The sequence below is a fragment of the Mirounga leonina genome, unplaced genomic scaffold (assembly GCF_011800145.1).
Source record: "Mirounga leonina isolate KUSES-001 unplaced genomic scaffold, KU_Mleo_1.0 Mir_165, whole genome shotgun sequence".
In the NCBI taxonomy this organism is placed as follows: domain Eukaryota; kingdom Metazoa; phylum Chordata; class Mammalia; order Carnivora; family Phocidae; genus Mirounga; species Mirounga leonina.
In genome coordinates this window covers 75,760,134-75,783,716 of record NW_023270415.1, presented here as the reverse complement: position 1 = coordinate 75,783,716, position 23,583 = coordinate 75,760,134, and the positions used below count along the sequence as shown (strand labels likewise).

Here is a 23,583-nt window from a genome sequence, read left to right as displayed (position 1 = left end):
ACTCTACTACTTTCAGGAGCTACACAGAATTAGTCTTATCTCTTTGTAACCTGTAACTGCCCTTTGAGCACCAGAAGACGAGGATAACTAAGGCAACATGTTTTTTCAAATGCCAACTGTCACACTGCTTCCCACCAGATGGTTACAGTAATGACTTAGAAAAGATCAATGGTAGCCTTCATTAGGAAAACTTATCGGGTCCCCAATCCAGTAAAGATTTACTAAGTGGATATAATGTGCCAGACACTATGCTACGGGCTAGAGACACGGTGTTTTTCCCTAGAAGTTTATAATCAGCTGAAACAGATGTATACTAATGATTGCACTATACAGCTATATGCTAATAATGAAGTTATATATAAATTGCTAAATGACGAAAAATGAAAACCACACAAAAGGCATCTGGGTGGGTTCTCCACACATGTACATTTTTTTAAAAACTCAGTCTTTTTATTTTATTTCATTTATTTGTCAGAGAGAGAGAGAGAGCACAAGCAGGGGGAGTGGTAGGCAGAGGGAGAAGCAGGCTCCCGGCTGAGCAAGACTAATGCAGGACCCAATCCCAGGACCCGGGCACCATGACCTGAGCCAAAGGCAGACGCTTAACCAAGGCCACCCAGGCATCCCTTAAAACTCAGTCTTGAGAACAATCATTCATTCATTCACTCATTCAGCAAACATTTATTAAAGACCTCCTATGTACCAGATATTATACTAGGCACTGGGAATATAAAAGTGAATGTCAAGTGAGGGACCCATACTCTCAAGGAGTTTAGAAGCTACTTTATATGATCATTCCAATTCAATGGGATAATTTTTTTTTTTTTCAAAGATTTTTTATTTATTTATTTGACAGAGAGAGACACAGCGAGAGAGGGAACACAAGCAGGGGGAGTGGGAGAGGGAGAAGCAGGCTTCCCACAGAGCAGGGAGCCCGATGCGGGGCTCGATCCCAGGACCCCGGGATCATGACCTGAGCCGAAGGCAGACACTTAATGACTGAGCCACTCAGGCGCCCCGGGATAATTATTTTAAAGATCAACTTCAACTTTCTCACTTGCCACATGAATGAATAACTATTTTGGGGGGTTATAGGATCTCAGGCTTCCTAAGTTAGATACCATTTAGTATACCCACCTCTTCTAAAGTTCTACAAACACATTTTTTAATTTTCTTTTAAGTTTGGGTGTTTTCTCCTTCCCATGCTCCAAAGCTAAGCATGTTGTGTGAATAATCTTCAGGATTTCAAACAGTTAGGACCAATGGCCAATGTCTGGGAATATGCCAGACACAGCAAAGCTATGTTTAGAAGGGCTAGAAGTAAAAAAATGAATTCAAGTTGGGTCAGGAAACAAAGAAGAGGTCAAAAGAGCACACCTGAGAGGCAGAGCTACTGAGGCGAGCTGCAGAGGTGAGGGGACTGTGTCTCCTCCTCACACCAGCTCCCAACATTGTTTGCTACGTACAGTGTTCAGCTACTGAAGCTTTCACTGTAACAGTGTAGAAGGCTTGCAAAATGCTAGGCGAAATGGGGAAAATCCTTCTTCTTGGCTATTAACTTCCATAAGTGTTTCCAGGAGTAACAGATACAAATCAAGAGGGAAAGGCAGAGCACAGAATCCAAACTCTTCATGACAGTAATTCAACTTGGGGAAGAGGGTGTACTCACGGCAGTGCAGTTGACCCTTGAACAATGCAGGGTTAGGAACACTGATTCCCGTGCAGGTGAAAATCTGCGTATAACATTTGACTACCCCCAAAACCTAACTACCAGTAAATAGGCTGTTGCTGACCAGAAGCCTTACCAGTAACATAAATAGTTGATTAACCCATGTTTCGTATGTTGTATGTATTACATACTGTACTCTTATAATAAAGTAACCCAGAGCAAAAATGTTAAGAAAATCATAAGGAACACAAAATACATTTATAGTACTATACAGTTGTTATCAGAAAAATCCACATATGGGCGGGCCCATGCAGTTGGAACCCGTGTTGTTCAAGAGTCAGCCATCCTTCCTTTGTGTGTGTGGGTCCACCTCTACCACACAGAGCACACTCAGAAAGCAGTCACATGTGCAAGAGGTGTATGACAAAATTACCAATGCTGCACTCCAGATAAATTCAAATGAGGACGGCAAACATGGCCGTTGGTTACTTGAAGGCTACTCTGGTGTGGCAGGAAGAGGCCGCCATTCCTCAACTCTGGCCGTAGTGACCGTTTTAGTGCCTGGAGGAGCACCAGGTGAGTGTGAAGGCTCCCTTTGTCCTTGAAGCCCTTGAACCCTGTCTGCTCCTGAAAGGACACACGTACTCTTCCACATGGCCACTGTCGCATTATCCATGGTAGTCAGTGGAAAGGGGAGTAAATTAACTCAACAGAATACTTTTCAAATCAATTGTTTTAATGCCTTTTCTCCCCTGGACCTGAACCTTTCAAGAAATGTTTATCTGTATTCATCTAATTTCATTCTAGATTCACTAGAGTGTACACCTAGAGACAGAGGACACGTGTGTCTTGTTCACACAGTGGGAATTCAATCCATCTGAGTGGAAAGGTGAATTAATGTATGGAGAGAAGGCAACAGCTCTTTCTGAAATGTGACTGTGAAGCCGGACAAGCACTTTGCTTGACTCATACCATACTCATGGTGCAGTGGAGCCGAGGATCCAGGTTTTCCACACCCTCTGCCTGATGGTTACGGCAACGCCATCTAACCAGACCTACATTAATCCAAACCTGAGAGAACTCCACATAAGCCCAGGTGGGAAACCACAGACACTGTCTTTTATGTTCAAGAGACTCCACATTTGTGGAAGAGCTTGAGGCACGATTATTATTGTCCGTTTGGTAGGAATATTAGGACATAGGAACATGTCAAACTGTGAGAAAAACAAGGAGAAGAGATAGAGGTCACATCCTTCCCCAGCTGAATAGCAAAATGGTGAAAGTATTGTGGGACTGATTTGTTTTAGTTCTCAGGACCCATTCTCCGCCAGTCACAGAGAGACAGAAGCTAACCATCTTGGCCTCTCCAGAAGTCCCAGTGTAGGTGGGAGAGAGACATGTGACTCAGCAGTAATGCTCGGTACAGCAGCTCCTACCACCTCTGACTTTCCCTAGGGATAGCTGACCTAGGTGTACAAGGACAAATGGGAAGTATGAGATTCCAAGCTGAGAGAGCAGCACGAACAAAGGTCTGGAAGTCTGAGAGGACACAGCATACCCAGGGAATGACACAAAGTTCACTACGTCCAGGACAAAGACTTTCATCTTTCCAGTGGCTGCTGATGAAGCTAAAGATGTTGTCTGTGGCCCAGAGAATGAATGCAGCCTTCCAGACACTATGCAGAGAGGCACCCAGCACCCAGCAAGAGATCTCCCTGACATAAGACATGAAAGCCCATCCGTTCTTGTTTCAGCCCCATCACCCGTCACTGTTTCTCTTTGACAATAGTTCACGTACTGTTTCTTTAAGACTTTCAATCACTAACATGAAACATCTATCCACCACTTATTTTCTTTATTTATGTTAAACTTGGAAGTCACAGGAAGAATCCCAGGGGGCTTGTATTCTTGTTGAAGAACTCCTCTGCCCTTCCCCTCTACCCAGTTTCCATGGATATATTTTCTTTCTCTTATGTTCAGTAACTCTATGAACCATATCAAAGAATTACTGAATGGTAAATGGAAACACTGACTGATTTGCATTAATATAAAAAATTGGGAACTTTCGTTTTTCTTCACTGAAAAACATTTCAACTAAGAATCCATATTCAACAACAGCACTTAAGAGGAAATACCTCAGGGTAAAAAACAACTTGGTATATGTAGGTGATTCTTTTTTAAATGACTGAATTACTCAGAGGCAACCTGGAGTGGAACATGAATGAATGTTACATTAAAACCTATAAGAGTCTGATAACATGTCTCCCTGATCCTGGGCTCGAACCTCCCCACCACCCAACTTCACCTTCCCTATCATAGATGTAAGCTACTTGACAAAAGAGGCTATTTCTTTCTCATTTTTTACACTTCCAGTATCATGTCTTATTTAGCACTCAATAAATGTTTGCTGAACTAAGGTAGAATATCCGAGAACTACAGCAAGTAAGGGTGGGTTATAACATCCAATGCTATGTGTGGACTGGCTCAATTAGATCAGCATAGTGGTCGTGTGACCCCTTAACTTACATAATCTCCATAGGTCTCTTGTGTTGGGGGTGGTGGCGGAGGTCTGTACCCAGTTGGGGGAACTCCTCTTGCTCTGGGAGTGAGAAGTCCTCTTCCCCGACTCACTGGCCCTCGGGTGGAAAGGACTCCCCTGGAAGCTGGCGTCCCTCGTGGTACACCAACTCCAACTGGCCGGGCTGTGACTCCTCCCCTTCCCCTGCAAGCAAGAGGGGCAAGTTAGCAATAGTCACCATATTCTCTATCATTCCATGGTTCACATGCATTTATACCTCAGGAAAATCAACGTTCCATATTACTGTAAAAAGAAATAAGGAAACCATATGCAAAGTGAAAACTAAAGCAAATGAGAAACAACTACATACCAAAAGGAAGTTAAGTCATTTAAGCAGCTTATCCAGCAGTGATAAATATTGTAACATCAAAGAAACCCCAAGACTCAATTTCTGGCTAAGATACAGAGTAGGAAGCTTTGACATGTGGGAAGGCTGCATCTACTGAGGATTTCTCTGTGATGCCAGGCCAGGGTCACATCCAACCTTCATGCCTACACTATGAAGTGGGCTATATTCTGCTTGTCTATGGATAAGGAAACTGAGGCTAGAGAGATCTTCAAACTGAGAACACACCGCCAGCAAAGACCAAAGTATACATCAGAGTTCCGTGAAAGAGAAAATAAAACATACCTTCCCAAATAATGTACTGAACACACAGTAATTTAAAATACCATTCTTAAGTTAAATAAACACAGGTATTTTCTGAAGTAGAACTCAACATACTTATGCATCTCTAACATAAAATATGAGATTTCAAGTCAGAGAGGAAGGAAGAAGGAAACTGTATAAAGAATAGCTCAACATAAGCAAAATCTTGAAAAAACGTGCAATGCCTATGAAGAAATGAAGACAGAAAAATGAGGCTACACCACAGAATAAAGATTTGGCCTGATCCACCTCCCACAGACAACGTCCCCCAAATAAGGAGAACTGTCACTGATAATGTGGCTGCCTACATATGTCCTATCTCCTTCTTTAGTTTGATTGGGATAGCAAATACATAGCTAAAAACTTAACAGAGAAAATTAACAAAACCAAAAGCTGTTTCTTTGAAAGGATCAATAAAATTGATAAACCTCTAGAAATGCTAAACACACAAAAAAAATATCAGAAATGAAATTGAGGTCATCACTACTGACCTCAAGGGCATTAAAGGAAGATTATGAACAACTCTAGGCCCACAGATTTGTTAACTTAGATGAACTGTACTAATTCCTTGAAATATACAAATGACCAAATCCCACAAATGGGGAATTAAGTAATCTGAAAAAAGTTATGTCTATTAAAGAACTTCAATGAAAAAGTAATAACCTTTCAAAAAAGAAAGCACCAGGGTACCTGGGTGGCTCAGTCAGTTAAGTATCTGACTCTTGATTCTGGTTCAGGTTATGATCTCAGGGTTTTGAGATCAAGCTCCACATCAGGATCTGCACTGGGTGTGGAGCCTGCTTAAGGTTCTCCCTCTCACTCTGCCCTTCCCCATCCCTCTATTTAAACAAAACAAAACAAAAAGCACCAAGCCCAGATGATTTCACTGCTGAATTCTTTCATATATTAGTCTAGGGGAGATGCCAAGGGACTGGCCTAGCTGATATCTGACCTCCCCATGAAGAGACATGTCATCCAAAGGGGAAAAAGGATGAGGCCTCCTAATAACCAAAACCATTAAAGACATTATGAAATGAAAAAAACAAAAACTATAAATCCATATCTTTTCAAGAACAAAGGTGCACAATTCCTCAAAAATAGTGGCAAATTAAATCCAACGATATATTAAAAAGTTATATACCATGAACAAGTGGGATTTATTCCAGGTATGTAAGGCTGATTCAACACTAGCATATCAATGTGATCTACCATATCAACAAGGCTTAAAAAAAAAATCATACAATCATAAAGAGCAGAAAAATCATCTAACAAAATGCAACATCATTCATGATAAAAATTCTCAGCAAAGTAGGAATAGAGGAAAATTTCCTCAAGTTGAAACAAAAATCTACAAAAACCTGTAATTGCTATCATACTGAATGGTGAGGGAAACTGAATGCTTTTCCCTTATGATTGGGAATAAGGCAAGGATGGCCACTCTTACTACTCCTACTCAAATTTTACTGGAAGTCCTAATTCAGTAAGAAAAGGGAATAAGATTGTGTAAGATTGTGGAAGAAGAAATAAAATTTTATTTATGTGACATCATTTCTATATAAAAATTCCGAATCATCACAAAATAAAACAAAGCAGGCAAACAAGCAAACAAAAACTCCTAGAGCTTACTGCACAAAAACAAGGTCTCAGAATACAAAGTTAATAACTCAACAATATATACCATATACCAGCAATGAACAACTAAAATTTGAAATTAAAACATAATTTAACAGTATTTGTTTGGGCCAGATATATACTAAAATTGGAACAATACAGAGAAGATTAGTATAGTCCCTGCTCAAGGATGACATACCAATTTATGAAGTGTTTCATATTTTCCTATGCATGTGTGGGGGCAAGGCGCCTCTGGGAAAACTCTGTACCTTCCTCTCAATTTTGCTGTGGACCTAAAATTGCTCTAAAAAAATAAAGTCTTTAAAAAAATACATAATAAAAATTTTTTTAAAAATACAAAATAATAACATCCATTAAAGCAACAAAAGAAATGAAATGTTTTGGTACAAATCTAACAAAATATGTACAACTATTCTCTGTAGAAAACCATAAAACTCTGATGAAATAAATCAAAGGAGAAATACCTCATGCTTAATGATTGTTGCAGTCAATACTGTTCAGTTGCCAATTCTTCCCATCTTGACATTTATACTCAATATAATCCCAATCAAAATCCCCGAGAGCTACTCTGTAGACTGACAAACATATTCTGGAGAATATAGAGAAAGGCACAGAAGACCCAGAACAGATAACACAATACTGAAGAACTAAATTTTGGATGTCTCACAGTAATCTGATTTCAAGACTTACTATAAAGCTACAATAATCAAGGTAGTAAGTACTGATGGAAAAAATAGACACACAGAACAGTGGAACAAAAGAAACAGACCTGAAAGTGATCCACAGAACTGTAGTCAAGTGACTACTGACAAAGGAGCAAAGACAATTCAGTGAAGAAGTCTTTTAAACAAATAGTGCTCAAACAAATAGATATTCATATGCCACAAAAGAAAAAAAAAGAGAAAAGAATGGGACACATCTTTCACAAAAATTAACTCAAAATGGATTTTAGACCTAACATAAAATATAAAACTTATAGAAGAAAATTCAGAAGAAATCAAGAAATCAGTGTGACTTGGGTTTGATGATGAGTTTTTAGATACAATATGAAAAGCATAATCCATGAAATAAAAATTGGTAAGCTGAACTTTCTTAAAATTAAAGACTTCTCCTCTGAAAAGGACACTGTTCAGAGAGGAAGAGACAAATCACAGAAAAGGAGAGAATATCTGTAAAACATGTATCTGATAAAAAAACACCTGTGTCCAAAATATACAAAGAACTTTTAAAACTCAACAATAAGAAAATCCAATTAAAAAATGGGCAGAAGAAGTTATAAAGATGGCAAATAACCAAAGGAAAAAAAATGTTCTATATCATTTGTCATTAGGGAATTGCAAATTAAAACATATCTATTAGAATAACTAAAATCAAAAGAAACAATATGCCAATTGATGGTGAGGATGTGAAGGACAAGGTGCTCTCTCATTCATTGCCAGTGGGCATGCAAAAGAGTACAGTTACTTAGGAGGACAGTTTGGCACTTTCTTACAAAGCTAAACACGGTATTACCATACAACCCAGCAACTGTATTCCTAGGTATTTACCCACCCAAACCTGCACATGAATGTTTATTGAAGCTTTATGCATAGTGGCTAAAACAACCAAGATGCCCTATAAGGGGTGAATGGATAAACAAGCTGGGGTGTACACATACAAAGGAATATTATTTGGCCATGAAAAGAAATGACCTCACAAACCAGGAAAAGCTATGGATGAACCTAAAACGTATGTTTCTTTTTTTTTTTTTTTAAAGATTTTATTTATTTATTTGAGAGACAGAGAATGAGAGACAGAGAGCATGAGAGGGAGGAGGGTCAGAGGGAGAAGCAGACTCCCTGCCGAGCAGGGAGCCCAATGCGGGACTCGATCCCGGGACTCCAGGATCATGACCTGAGCCGAAGGCAGTCGCTTAACCAACTGAGCCACCCAGGCGCCCCTAAAACTTATGTTTTTAAGTGAATGAAGCCAATCTCAAAAGGCTGTGTACTATATGACTCCAATTACAGGACATACTAGAAAAGAAAAAAAAAACAAAAAAACAAAAAACTAGTGATGAGTTAAAAAAAAAAAAAAAAAAGAACCAGTGGTAGACACAGATTGAGGGGAGGAGGGAAGGTTGAACAGGTGAAGCAGTAGAACACTTTAGGGGGCCGAAACTATTCCGCAGGATGCTGAAATGGTGGATATGTGACACAAATCATTTGTCAACACCCACAGAACTTTATAGCACAAAGAGTGAACTTTAATGTATGTAAACTAAAAATATATATATTATTTAGGAAATGAAAGGTTTCTAAGAATGCTAAATGGGACAAAATATTTTAACTGCATTAAAAACATATAAAACACCTTTATGAAGTTGAGAGGTAAAATAAATTTAGAGGGGCACCTGAGTGGTTCAGTCATTAAGCGTCTGCCTTCAGCTCAGGTCTGGATCCCAGGGTCCTGGGATCAAGCCCCGCATCTGGCTCCCTGCTCAGTGGAAAGCCTGCTTCTCCCTCTGCCACTCCCCCTGCTTGTGTTCCCTCTCTCGCTGTGTCTCTCTCTGTCAGATAAATAAATAAAATCTTTCAAATAAATTAAAATAAAATAAATTTAGAAATGAGTGAAGCTTGTAAGACTAAAGGCAAAAGAAACTGCACATAGCACTGCTCTAGGGGATAGGTTTATTTCCCAGGAGGAGGGGTGCAGGGATAGGTAATGATTCTGATACACTCTACACATACACTGGACTCGAGCAATTAAATGGATGGTGGATGATGGAAGCCACCCTTCTTGTGTTGAAGGTTATAGATAAGCAAGGGGAAGAGGCTAGAATGAACACTATGGTAATGGATTGGAATCAGAGACATCAGTATCAACTCTTGATTCATTTACTATATAGGTACAGGCGGTCACACACAGAAAGATGCACAGATGTGTATACATACATGGGCTAGTAGTATACATATGTTTCCATGCTCTGTCAGCTGACAGGGCCTGGAAGCAAGGATACACCAGCAGCAAGAAGCAGAACCAGCACCCAGATCTTGGTCTCTCACACCATTCTCCAATAAAAGGAACCGGGGCTCCTTGGAGAAATGGCCGATTCCAGGACTAGAGCAGGAAGTATGCAAGATGATGCTGGAGCTACTTGTAGAACAGAAAGTAAGGATGTACTCAAAAATGAATGAATGAATGAATGAATGAATGAATGAATGAATGACCAATAAAAAAATTATGAGGGTATATGAAAGGAGCAGAGGAGCCAACTGAAGGAACACCCAATGGCCAAAGCTAAAACAATGTGAGTAAAAAGAACAAAGCAGTATTGGATTTTAAACCAATGTATAAAACATATAAATATCCATAAGTCGACAAATGTAAACAAATGATTGAAATAATAAACAGGAGAGAAGAGAAAAATCTTCCAATAATTTATGTAGATATTCTACCCTTCATGGGGGAAAAAAGTAACTTTAAGTGGGGAAACCCAACAAATATGACCTCAGCCCAGTTACCGAGGCAACACAGCAGCACAAAGTCATGTGGACAGTAGGCACCCCTGACACATGGGATGAAAATGACACTTCACCTTTGTGTTTTTTGTTCCCCAAACCCACAACCCCAGGCTAATCTTGAGAAAAACATCAGACCGATCCAAGATGAGGGACATCCTCAAAGAACCTGACCAGTACTTCTAAAAACTTTAAAGCCATCAAAAAGATGCAAAATCTAAGACTTTCACCCTTAGGTAACTTGTATTATTCCTTTTGTAAGTATTGTAAATTCGGTCTGTTTTTGTTCATCCGAGGCTATAAAAATTGGCATAGTAAAAGCGGTGGTCAAGAGAAAGGACACTGGAGTCAGACCTGAATTCAATTATTGATTATACCTATTGTCTTAAGTTCTGCTTTCTAGTTAATATTCAAAATAATCAAATCTGAACTTTCCAAGCCAGTTCCTCCAGAGTGAAGTGAGTTACACAACCCATTTCTTAGTGGTACTATGTAGGAAAAATGACGCAGGACACAGAAAGTACCTAGCACATCTCCTACTCAATCAAAATCAACAATTTATGTAGATTTCAATCACTCTCAATTGCAATGACAGACACAATACTTTCTAGTCTTACTCATCTTATCTCCAGGATATATCTAGAACCATCTTCAATATGATTAGAGAAGATCTAATTCCTATGTGATATTTCAGTTAATCTGTGTTTATTCAAACTACGGCCCCTGCTTCCTTATCTAATACCCCATCCCTGCCATCCAAGGTACTACATGGACCACAAAACATTCAGCATGTTTTCTGAATCTATAAATTTAAGTGTTCCATCAAATTGAAAGACATAAATTTATATATTCAAGAAGCTCACAATTCTTTCCCAGCATCATCTACCCTGTTTGGTTATGTGCCCTCTGGGTATATGGACTCATACTAAACTATCTATTACAGAATTTCAGACAAGTCATTTGGTATATGTAGCTCTGGATACTTATCTATGAAAGATCCTTTGAAGAGTCATTCTTAAGTGTCTGAAATTCCATGAGGATACTCTGATGAGAGGAAGAAATGGGGGAAAGTAGCAGGCTAACATAAAAATCCCATCAATCTCCAAAGTATCCACTGAATGCTACAAATGAAGTTCAGTGTAAAGTTTAACAGCTGGACTGATAACATGGGGACAAGAAGAGAAAAAAATGTCTGTTAGATGAGATAATGATAATCAATGGGAATTTATTTTTTTTTACTTGAAAAATTGATTCAAAGTGATAAAATTAGGTTGCCACACTGTTCAGAATGAGGCTAACGGGAAAGAAGGATCACCCATCTGAACAGAAAGCTTGGAAGCAGACGAAGCGTTGTGATGGTCATGGTTCTTTCTGTTTGCATTCTTCAGCAGCGAGACTCTGGTTCCTGGTTTGAAACGCAGATATGGAAATAATCCAGAAAGGTCTGTGAACAGGTACTTTCATTGCTTTGAATGACTGATTCATCAGGAACTAATTATTTATAGATTGGCAGAGGTTTTAGGATGTGATGAAAAAGTACGTGCTCCGAGTTCCAACATTCCCATACTCAAATCTGCTCTGTCACTTGGTTGCCAAGCCTCAGTTTTCTACCTGTAAAATGGTCTCAGTAATACCTAGCTCTTGCAGACAGTCGTGAGGGTTACACACAGGATGTATAAAGTGCCTAACCTAACTCAGGCACTTAGTAAGTGGTAATTATTACACAGTCTTCCACTTGGAATCTGTCCTGACACCTTCCTTGGGCTGCTTACCGGAGGATGAGGAGAGAACAGGTAGAAGGTATAGATCACATCAGTTAGCAACAGCATCTTTATGCACACTCTGTACATTTCAGAGCAAGAATGCAGACTGGTAGAGAAAGAGTATAAACAGACACTACTACAGTGTTTGGCTTTTGTCTATAAATTTTATGAGGAGCAAAAAGTATTGGGTAAAACAGTGACTTTGGTGGCAGGAGCCCTGAATGCTCAAGCCAGCCCCAGCATTTTTTTTTTTTTTTTTTAAGATTTATTTATTTATTTATTTACTTGACAGAGAGAGACCCAGCGAGAGAGGGAACACAAGCAGGGGGAGTGTGAGAGGGAGAAGCAGGGGTCCCGCTGGGCGGGGCGCCCGACGCGGGGCTCGACCCCAGGACCCCAGGACCCCAGGACCACGACCTGAGCCGAAGGCAGACGCCCAACGACTGAGCCCCCCGGGCACCCAGCCCCAGCATTACTACCTGGGCGGGTCCCACAGCTGATCCAAGCTGTGCCCGAGGGAGCCAACGGCAGGGTCTTAGCTTGGCACCACCACTATCACAGCGGGAAGCTCACCTTCCCAGATGCCCACCTGAGGCCCATGCCCTGATGCACTAGCCACCCAAGGGGCAATTTATTTCTCCCACACACCCCCTAACAAACTCCCGGACAACTTGTCTTCATCTCTGTGGTTTTCTGAGAGGGAAACTTAATCGTTCTGAGACTCTTCTTTCTTGCCAGAGGTGACAAGTGAATGAGAGGCTAGATAAAAGCAAACAGGGAACGCAGCCTGTGGTTATAATCCCTCAGAACGCGCAAAAGAAATCGTCAAAGCCAATGACGACCGAAGCTTCCAGACCCTCTGGCAGCCCTTACTCTTAGCGCCTTTGGAGATGATCTGAAATGTGGTTCTAGGGCAGCATGTCCACACTTCTTGTGCGTCCTCATCACCAGCGAGGACCTGTGTCGGGGCAGAGTTGGGAGCCAGGAGGTCTGGGGTTTCATTTCCAACGCACTCTCGGGTGATGCTGCTCCTGGTTTGGAGCCAGAACTTACAGACGTGTTCTTCATTCTGGGATCCATCCCATCCCCAACACAATTAAAGAAAAATTCATGAGCAACTGTTTCATTATTCTACATTGCACAGGGTACAAAATAAATCTAAGGCAACTTGTTTCTTCTTCAAGAAGTTACCAACTAGTTCTTAGTAAAACAGTGTGAGAAGCACAACCTCTTATAAAGTGCAAGAAATGCATTTATCTTCTCTTTCCCGCCAGTGATGTATCCCCCCTGAAGACAGGGAGCTCATTCCTTACTTTGAAGCCTGTCGCTGTCTTCCAATTCTGTTAGCATGCTTTTACTTTTCTTCTTTATTTAAAAATAAAAATAAAATAAATAAAATAAAAATTGCAAAAGTCTTCATCATTTCTAACGGCCCTATTTCTGCCTTTGCAACTATGCAGGACAAGTCCTCTTCCTCTCTGATAACAGTGAATTAATAGTAAAGGAGTTTAAGAGAGATGTGTACTTTGCCCAAGGTCCTCCATAAGAATTCAAGTTGTGATGTGGGATCATTTTGCATAATCGGAAAAGGAATCATGGCACAGTTGAATAAATTAAGCCCATGGACATGATAAAAATTAAGCAGGGTTTGGATTAGCGTGGGCTCAGTGTTCTAGCTCCATTTTACAGCCAAGGAAACCAGGGCTTAGCTTGGGGAGAAATCCCCTGAGGACCTACAGCTCGAAAGAGCCAGGGGACTGATTGTCCCACAGAGTCACACCCAAATGCCAAGCCAACAGTCCCCATCTTTTCTGCTTTCCCGTCTCTGTCCCCCGCTTGGGCTGACTTCCCTCTGGCACTGTCTTGCCTTATACCCATGTTCCCCATTCAAAGTTATTTGCACCTTATGGGGTGCCTGGATGGCTCAGTTGATTAAGCAACTGCCTTAGGCTCTGGTCACTGGGCTCCCTGCTCAGCAGGGAGTCTGCTTCTCCCTCTCCCTCGCCCCCATCCCTCGGCTCGTGTGCTCTCTCTCTCTCAAATGAGTAGATACAATACTTTAAAAAATTATCTGCCCCTCATTTCTATTTCCATTCCACTTGTTTTCATATCTCCCATCCCCTTTTTACACCAGTCTGCCATAATTACTTGTTTCTCTGACTTTTGTTTCTTAAACTCCCTGAAGTCAAAATAATGACTTAGCCATCTCTGTAACTTCAATCCCTGTCACAGAAAGAGCTCAAAGATACTCTGTGACATTAAATGACCTAACAGCAGGAATAGACTGATTTTCAAAGAGGAAGAAATACATTAAAGCTTCTGAGGGGCGCCTGGGTGGCTAAGTCGTTAAGCGTCTGCCTTCGGCTCAGGTCATGATCCCAGGGTCCTGGGATCAAGCCCTGCATTGGGCTCCCTGCTCGGCGGGAAGCCTGCTTCTCCCTCTCCCACTCCCCCTGATTGTGTTCCCTCCTCGCTGTCTCTCTCTCTGTCAAATAAATAAATAAAATCTTAAAAAAAAAAGCTTCTGAAAAACCAGGGTGTGGTGGGAGGATAGTCCCACTGCACGTGAACACACTCGATTCCATCCGCCCCAAACTGTCTCAGTTTATCAGATCTTGTTTAACATTATCGTAGGGAAAAATCAGTTGGCAAACTGGATGTCAAAAACCTTCCTCCAGTTGGCACTGACGCCTGCAGGGGGGCCAAGAACATTTATCTGGCTGTATGCTGCACTTGGCACGTACGTGGTGGACCAAGCTGTGACCAGGAGAACCACGCTTAGCTGCCGTTCTTACCTGCGGGCCCCTGGCTGGCTTCGGAATTACAAGCTTTTGTACAAAGTTCTCACACTACTTATAACACTATTTGCCTTGGTTTTTGTCTTCCCAAAGCCTATTAAAATGATTTAAAAAAAAACACACATTTCCCATTTTCTCCTTTTGTTTCCCCTTAATCCACTCCAGTATGGCCACTCACTAATACGCCCTCAGGGACCATTGGAACAGAAAGCAAGTGGATACTGAGGAAGGAGGGAGTAGCTCAGTAGGAGTAATCCGTGAACCTTATGGCAAGAAAAGAAGACAAACTCATTTCCCAGGAAAGTTGTCTACTACTCTCTGCCTGGGAAGTGGGGCACACATGTCACGTACCAATGTCTAGGTTTTTATTAGACCAGAAGGAAGGAGAGGAGGGTGACTTCTGTTCTGACAGTTTGGTGGTAGAATGTCCTGAGAAGGTAAGTCCAACAGGGAATCAAATAATTTAAATTACATCCCAAGAAAGTGTTGCTATTTTTTAATAGAAAATGCCTACCTATAATGTGGGCTAGTAGAAAAAGAAATATATTGTCGTTTTCCTGTGTCTTTAGTTAAAAAAAAAAAAAAAACAAGGATTTTTAATACAGATGGGTAGATTAACACAAATCATATCATATACTGGTGAAATATAAATTATGACTCTTATATTAACTACTCAGTTTTCCTGATAACATTCTCATAACTTCATACATTATGGGGGAAAATACCTCATTTTCAATCACTAAAACAACCGTTAGCATCTATGATATTCACGATCGATTTTAACAAAAAGTGAAATCACGTAGAAATCAGTGTAGATGAGGACCCGCGAGTGGCTGTCCTAACCGACCTCATGTTTGAGAAGTTATGTAGTGCCCTAGAGGCAAAGGAATTGTGGCCACTTGTTGTTTAACACAGAAACTGCCAAAATGCCGGTTTTACAAAGATAAGATGTCAGTGGGGCACAATCTAATGTTGAAAGTATAAACAATTATCTTAAGCTGAGAGCTCAAGCAGTATGTACGAGATGCTGAGGACTGCGGGGGTCCCGGAAAACACTGCAGCACCCCAGCACCTTGGCATATAGTTTGGGAAATGCAGCCAAAAGATCTAATGTGGAACTTCAGTCCACGAGAGAAGAAAGGAAAGGGCAGGGAAAAAATGTACAGAAACCAGAGCTGAAAATTTCCCCAATTTAATGAAAGCTTATAAAAAGCCTTGAGCACTGTGTCAGCTTCATGTCCTGGGTCAAAACCACCACATTCAGCAGCCAGAACTGATGAACATGTACTCACTCCTCAGAAAGGCAGGCTTCACCTGCTTGGTCCACTCTTCTTCCTGCTTCTGGTCTCAAATGCAGGGAAGGTAAGACTGCCAGCTACTTGGGAGGAAGGGCCAGATGGCCAGAGTAAAGGTCGGGAGAAAAGCAACACACAACAAGGCAGCTGTTTTGAAGAAAGGGTGGAGGGAGCATCCCCGTGGGTTCGAGACCGCCTAGCCAGACCGCGGGGCAGCAGGTCAGGGTGGCGGGGAGGACCTGTCCAAAGCATGCTGCCTGGAGTGGCCTCACCTCCACAGCCTCCTTCTCTGTGGGGTCTGCGTGAAGAGCGGGGGACGCCACATTTCACAGCAGTGCTTCTGGAGACACGCACAGGACAGACCGGAAGTAAGGACACCGCCCTACCTCCTGAGTTAACAAAGGGGATGTTTAGTTCTCCCATTTGAACTGAAACGAAGGCTTTATTAAAACACGTACTACTTCCCACTGCAGGATTTAATTTTAGGTCATTCACACCTTTCAGCTGAAAAGTATCTTGAAGTGGTAACAGTGCAGAACATTGACGAAGACTCCAGCAGTAACTTGTTCCAGTCTAAAATTCCTAAGTGGTGACAACTGTGTGACCATTCCCACAAAGTTATTCCCCTAGTACATTTAGTCATGGGACAGTGAACTACATTAACACAAAACACTGTAAATGATCGACACTTGGATCAAAAAGAGCCTGAAGGATTTGCTATTGTACCATATTCACTTAACAATTATTTACTGACTGAATCCTTTATGCCAGGCCCTAGGGACACAAGAGCCTTTACAGGTTTACATTATAATGAGGAGAAGCCAATGAAAATGTGAACAAATAAAAAAGGCAGAATTCAGCGTAATAAATGCTACTAAGGGACCGAGACAGGATGCTGTACCCCAGCTGTGGGACTGGGGGACGATGACTCTCAGCAAGGCGATCAGTAAGGCTTCCCAGACACGTGCCTATGTCTCCCTACAATGTGATGCCCAGACAAAGCGTCCCGAGGTGGGGGCAGCGGGGGCAGTGAATGCAAAGGGCCTCAGAGGGAAATAAGCTTGGCCAGTTTACCAGATGGTTAGGAGACCAGCCTGGCCACAGTGCAGAAAACCACAAGGTCAGAAAGGGCAGGGAGATCGCCAGATGAAGAGGAGGGTGTTGTCGGGCACAGCAGGAAGTCTGGGTATTCTTGTAGCTGCAAAGGGAGCCACCAGAGAAACTGAGGCAGGGAGCAGACAAAAGCTAATTTTAACAGGTCATTCAAGACTGCAAATTAAAAGTGGAAGAGCAGTGTGGCTAGATTAGGGGGAATGGAAGAGGTGATTAATGAAAACCAGACTTAAGGTTTATTTCAGAGGTAAAATCAAAATGGTGTACTGAGGGACTGGATATGGCCAAGATCTACTGATGACTGCACACTGGAGAGATTTCTCACAGGTCTGAGGACCAGAAGGCCTTGGGCTTCGATGAGTACATCTGTCTTCTGTTTTATTACTTTTTTAGACCTTGAGACAATGTGAATTGATGCCCATGTTTTCCTCGGCTTGAGTTACAAGGAAGCTCAAAGCATAATTCGAAGACCAACTCTGACTGTACTCTTGAGTACCAACCTCACCCTTAGGGTTTTGCACCTTTCTGTCCTAATTTCCACACCCATTTATTTTTATTTGTGAGATGTGCATATTAGTTTGGCAAGTTACTATATGTGATTTAATGAGAAAAAGTAGTAAAAAACATAAAAGTATGTTCACCACAGCTTGTATTAAAGGTGCCATCATGGGCTGCAATAAAAATGCAGTAAACATGACAGAATCAAAACTCTATGGAAGAAATGCAGTGCCAGAATAGATGGAAGAAAGCCCGACTCTGGATGAAATCCAAGGGGAGGATCAAAGACAGGGGACAGGCACAGACTGTGGAACCAGGGTCCACAAATCTTGGACAAGTCATCCCTCACTTATAAAATGGTGACTTAACACACCAGCGCCCCCCTCACAGGGTTGATATGAGGCATAACCTAGTTAATATCTGTAAATGCTTAGAAAAGTAATCCATAGTAGAAACAGTAGAAGTGTTAAAATAAGCTTTGGTGTGAGACACAAAGAGAAGTAGGATGTAAACAGGTAAGGGGCTGAGAAGGGTTACAGAACTGTGGGCAGAGGAATAATGAGAACAAACGTATTGGAAGGACATGAGCACCAACTTCATGAAACAAGCAGTTTCAGCCAGGGGTGGAACACACAGGAAATATGGCAAAGTAATCAATAAAGACTAAACGGAGTGAGGCCTTAAGAAAGAATACAGGAGGGCTCTGAGTACCTCTTCTATGAAGAGGAATATTACGCTGTAAAAAAGCAGAGTATTTGAAAGATCTGGTACTGAGGAAGCCCATAATCAAATGGAGGAAAGAAGGCAGGGTGTGTGTAAAGTGCTCTTCCCAGTGCTGAGCGCTAACCAGCCATACTCCACCGCAAAGACAATATTCACCGTCAAGACAATGGAAAGGCTTTCAATGGCAAGCAATGTATATGCGTCATCAAGAGGAATAATTTTTCAGCTGGGCAGACAGAGGTGTTTCTCCAGATACTATAATCTAAAAACCAAAAAGCTTCTGCCTTCCTCACCTGTTCATAACATAACATTTTCAACTTAATTTAAAACCTGACAGCAAGGGGCGCCTAGGTGGCTCAGTCGGTGAAGCGTCTGCCTTCGGCTCAGGTCATGATCCCAGGGTTCTGGGATCGAGCCCCGGGTCAGGCTCCCTGCTCCGTGGGGAGCCTGCTTCTCCCTCTGCCTGCAGCTCCCCCTGCTTGTGCTCCCTCTCGTTCTCTGACAAACAAATAAATAAAATCTTAAAACAAACAAACACAAAAAAACTGACAGGGAAATTAGAAATTATCTTAGTCAAAATGACAGATCTGGTTTAAGGAACACAGCATCCCCTAAAAAGTGCCCTCAACAGTGGCACCGAGTGTGCTCTCTTCTCTACGCCCTCTGTTCAGGAGATTCATTCTGTGAATGTTGCCTTCTTTAGAAAAAGAGCCTTTGCAGATGTGATTATCGGAAGCATCTTGAGATGGGAGAATACTCTGAATCATAGCGGTGGGTCCTAAATGCTATCATGTGGAAGAGGGAAGCAAATGGAGATGAAAGACAGACATGACAGAAATCGACATGCAGACAGAGAGACCAGAGTGATGTGGCCACAAGTCAAGGCTTGTTGGCAGCACCCGAAGCTGCAAGGGGCAAGGAAAGGACTCTTCTAGAGGGGGGAGCAACACCAGCACCTTGACTGTGGTCTGGCCAATACTGATTTTGGACATCTAGCCCCCAGAAGTGATAAATCTCTCTATTGTTTAAAGCCGGCAACTTTGTGGTAATTCACCCCAGCAGCCACAGGAAACTAATGAAGCAAGTACAGTTGACGACCCTGGAACAACACAGGTTTGAACTGCACGGCTCCATTTTCACACAGGTTTTTTTCAATAAATACAGTAGTGTAAATGCATCTTCTCCTCCTCATGAATTCCTTAGTAACATTTTGCAATATTAGAGTATTTAACACACATAACATACAAAATATGTGTTCATCGACTACGTTATCGGTAAGGCTTCCAGTCAACAGTAGTCTATTAGTTAAGTTTTGGGGGAGTCAAAAGTTATACACAGATTTTTGACTATGCAAGGGGTCAGTACCCCTATCCCCCACAATGATCAAGGTTCAATTGTAATTTCTTATGATTTAAAGTAAATTGAATGGTAGAAGAAATGAAAATGAAAGGGATTTACCATTTACTGAACACCTAAATAATATCATTAAACCATCAACAGCGATCCCATTATTATTAGCCTTTTTTATAGAGAAAATCCACTTGGTACAGAGCAGATCTGTTTATTTTACACTGCAGTAACACCTATTTGTAATTGCTCTCTTTGACCATACACTGATCAGCAACACTCAATAAGAAAACTGACTTTTTATTCCCCCACAAATGAACTTGGAGATATAAAAGAATGCTATTTTCAGTTATTTCATGCAAAATTCTATCTGGAAAAATATATACAGTCACCAGTGAAAAATCTGTGTTACTTCTTTCTACAGAGTTCTTTTGGATGCAAAGATTAAAAAATTAAAATTTTCCAAATAAATCTGAGATAGTCATATCTCAATATATGGTTTTGCTTAAACGGTCTTATGTATTCATTAAAACATTTTTCATATTAAAAGTAGTCATCAATCCAAAGACAGAAAAAAAATTCCGTGTACCTGGACCAGCTGAGGAGTTTTCAGATACCACAGAGCATTCTCAGTGAATAAAATGACAACAGGCTTTAGATACTCACTTGGTGCCTGACATTGTGCTCGACACTGGAGATGTGGCAAAGAACTGGCCTAATCCTACACTCAATGGGGAAGGCACATGCTTCCAGGACCTCAATTTGCATATCAATACTATTACTTTAAAACAATTTTCATTTTAAAAAATTAAAAAATTAATGTTAGAGAGATAAATAAACTTGTCTACAGTCATCAGCCACTTAAGTGGTACAGCTTCTATTGAAACCCAGGAAGATCTCAGTCCAAGCAAAGTGAATCCCCTTAATTACGACATCATAATGTCTGAATATATTCTTGCAGGCTTTGTACTGATACACTGATAGAGCTGCTTGACTATTAATAAAGCAGACATTAAAACTGTTGCCCTGGTACCCTATTCTAACAACAAAATGTTAAGTCAATTAATTACACCTACCTGGTTATTGCTGGGGTTGGTACACCTCTTGTACGCAAGGTGGGTTTCCCTCGAACAACAGGTACATCCGCATTTTCTGAACCACCGTTCAAGTATGTTAATTCTTGGAGCTGTGCTTGCCTGATTTCGTCATTATAGTCCTACACAGAAGACAGAAGAGAGCATAGTTCACCTCATGTGAAAAATACAAAAGTATTTAGGACAAGAATAGAACAATTTTTAAAAGAAAAAAAAGGGCAAGGGAAATAGTTGAATTCATAAAATAAGATTTGAGATTGTTGAAATGAAAATGCATCAATTAATTGTTGTAAAAAGGAAAAAGAAAACCAAAACAGGATTTTTCCCAAACTAAAATTTTCTACAATCAGCCATTACTCCTTCCGCTGGGCCTACTTTCCAAGTAAGATATTTACAATAAAATTAAAATATGATATACAGACACATGGCATTGTTATTTACAACTCAATTCAACGAGTAGTTACTGAGATCTGTGAAGGGCCACCAACAGAGCCCGAGGAGCAAGCCCAGGTCCCTGCAGCCGAGGAGCACACAACCTGACAAAGCAGGAAGACATACATACCACAGGATAGCTTTACTGAAATTAAGAACCACATGTACACATTCTTCTTGTACATTTCCATTTGAATATACTAGAAAAATGCACCATTTCCAAAAATGCACCATTTCCAAAACATCTTACTCTTGGAAACGTGCTCTTCGTTATCTTACATTATTGTTTAAATACTGAACTGAGAAACCCTGAGAGTCATCCTTGATTCCTCCTTTCCTGAATATCTCTAACCCCATTCAAGAGTCATCAAGAAAGACATGTAATAAATAAATAAAAGTGTGGTCTGTTTCACAATAAAAGAAAAATTCAGGTCTAAATGGTCAAAAAGGAAATTCCTCCAACTCAGCTGTGGGCAATAAGAGCAGGTTTCTCTATAAGAAGTGTCATCTAAGGATGAGTATGAACTAAATACCAGAAAAGCGGCAATAAAGTACTCTAGTTGGAGGTAAAAGCATAGTTTAAGACCTAAAGAAATGGTGTCTAGGGAACAGGAAGAAGTGCTCTATGGCTGAATTATAAGAATGACTTGGGGTGTGTATGTGTGTGTGTGGGGGGCGTGGTCTCAAAGTGGAGAGAAAAGCAGAAACCAAATTAAACAAAGCCTTAAGTCATTTTAAATATAACTTTAAAGGTTTAAAATTAAAGGTACTAAAAAGCACTTAATAGTTTTAAGGAGCAGAGTTGCGTATCTAAGTTTATGTTTTAGAAATATTATGAACAATTGTATGCCATCAAATTAGGTAGCTAAGATGACACAATGACAAGGATAAATTCCTACAAAGACACAAACTACCAAAACTGACTTAAGAAGAAACAGAAAATTTGACAGATAAGCCGAGACTAAATTAATACTCAGTAAATGTCCTGCAAAGAAAATCCTAGGCCCACAAGACTCTAATGGTGAATTCTACAAATAATTAAGAACTAATGCTAATCCTTCACAAACTTCCAGAAAAATGAAAGAGGAAGGAGTACTTCCTCACTGTTTCTATAAAGCCAGAACTGTCTGGGTACCACAACAGACAAAGACATTACAAGAAAAGAAACCAATAGACGAATATCTTTATGAATTTAAGATACAAAGGCTCTCGAAGAAAATTAGGAAGCCAAATCCAACAGCATAAACAAAATAAAAGGGGGAAATATACACAAGAGCCAAGTAAAACTTATACCAGAATTGCTAGGTTGGTTTAACATAAAAAAACAATTTATGTAATACCATAATAATAGAATAAAGAACAAAAAAATGGTCATTTTAATACAGAAAAAACAAACCATTTGAGAGAAGAATCCAGTACTTTAATGATGGAAACATTCAACAACTAGGAAAACCCATAGTCAACATATTTAATAGTAAAAAAGTAAAAGAATCATCCTAAAATAAGGAACAGGACAAGGATGTCTACTCTCACCCCTTCTAACCAACATCATACTTGAGGTTCTAGTCAGGACAATAATGTAAGAAAAAGAAATAAATGGTATTCAGATTGGAAGGGAAGAACTAAAACAACCTTTATTCATAGATGGCATAATCCTGTATATAGAAAATCACAAAGAATCCACAAAAACATTATTAAATAATCAGATTACACAAGGTAGCAGGATATAATGAGATCAATATACCAAAATCAATTTTATTTCTTTACAATAATAATGAACAATACAAAAATAAAATTAAGAAAATAACTGCACTACAGGGGCGCCTGGGTGGCTCAGTCGTTAGGCGTCTGCCTTCGGCTCAGGTCATGATCCCAGGGTCCTGGGATCGAGCCCCGTGTCAGGCTCCCTGCTCCGTGGGAGGCCTGTTTCTCCCTCTCCCACTCTCCCTGCTTGTGTTCTCTCTCTCGCTGTGTCTCTCTCTGTCAAATAAATAAAAAAATCTTAAAAAAAAAAGAACTGCACTACAGCAGTATCATGAAGAACAGCATACTTAGGAATAAATTAAAATAAGAGCAAGATTTGTACGCTGAAAACTACAAAATACTGTTGGAAGAAATTTTTTAAAACCTAAGTAAATGGAAAGATACCCAATATTCATGGATAGGAGGACCTAATACTGTTATGATGACAATACCCCTGCCCTGCTCTCCCACCTCCCAGATTGATCTACAGAGTCAAGGAAATCCCCATCAAAATCCCAGCTGGCTTCTTTGCTAATTTTTTTTTTTTAAAGATTTTATTTATTTATTTATTTATTTATTTATTTGAGAGAGAGAGAGAGAGAGAGAGAGAGAAACAGCATGAAAGGGGATAGGGTCAGAGGGAGAAGCAGGCTCTCCGCCGAGCCGGGAGCCCGATGTGGGACTCGATCCCAGGACTCCAGGATCATGACCTGAGCCAAAGGCAGTCGCTTAACCAACTGAGCCACCCA

General features: G+C 40.7%; 1 protein-coding gene and 1 non-coding gene across 5 annotated transcripts in view; one reads left to right on the top strand and one right to left on the bottom strand.

Moving 5' to 3' along the window:
* Positions 1-23,583, bottom strand: part of KHDRBS3 (KH RNA binding domain containing, signal transduction associated 3) — a 188,825-nt gene that overhangs the window by 62,393 nt on the left and 102,849 nt on the right. For 3 of the 4 annotated variants that reach the window (XR_004680592.1, XM_035011995.1, XM_035011993.1), the window contains exons 5-6: positions 20,642-20,781; positions 4,196-4,391 (exon numbers count right to left, since the gene is read on the bottom strand). Coding sequence is in view for 3 of the 4 variants with exons in the window: in XM_035011995.1 (XP_034867886.1) it covers positions 4,196-4,391; positions 20,642-20,781 (336 nt within the window). In the remaining variant the exon portion in view is untranslated. The remainder of the gene's footprint in view (positions 1-4,195; positions 4,392-20,641; positions 20,782-23,583) is intronic. The other variant, XM_035011994.1, reaches the window with a different exon arrangement.
* On the top strand, positions 6,628-6,732 carry LOC118015525. The gene has a single exon (XR_004680669.1). It is a non-coding gene; the product is annotated as a U6 spliceosomal RNA (small nuclear RNA).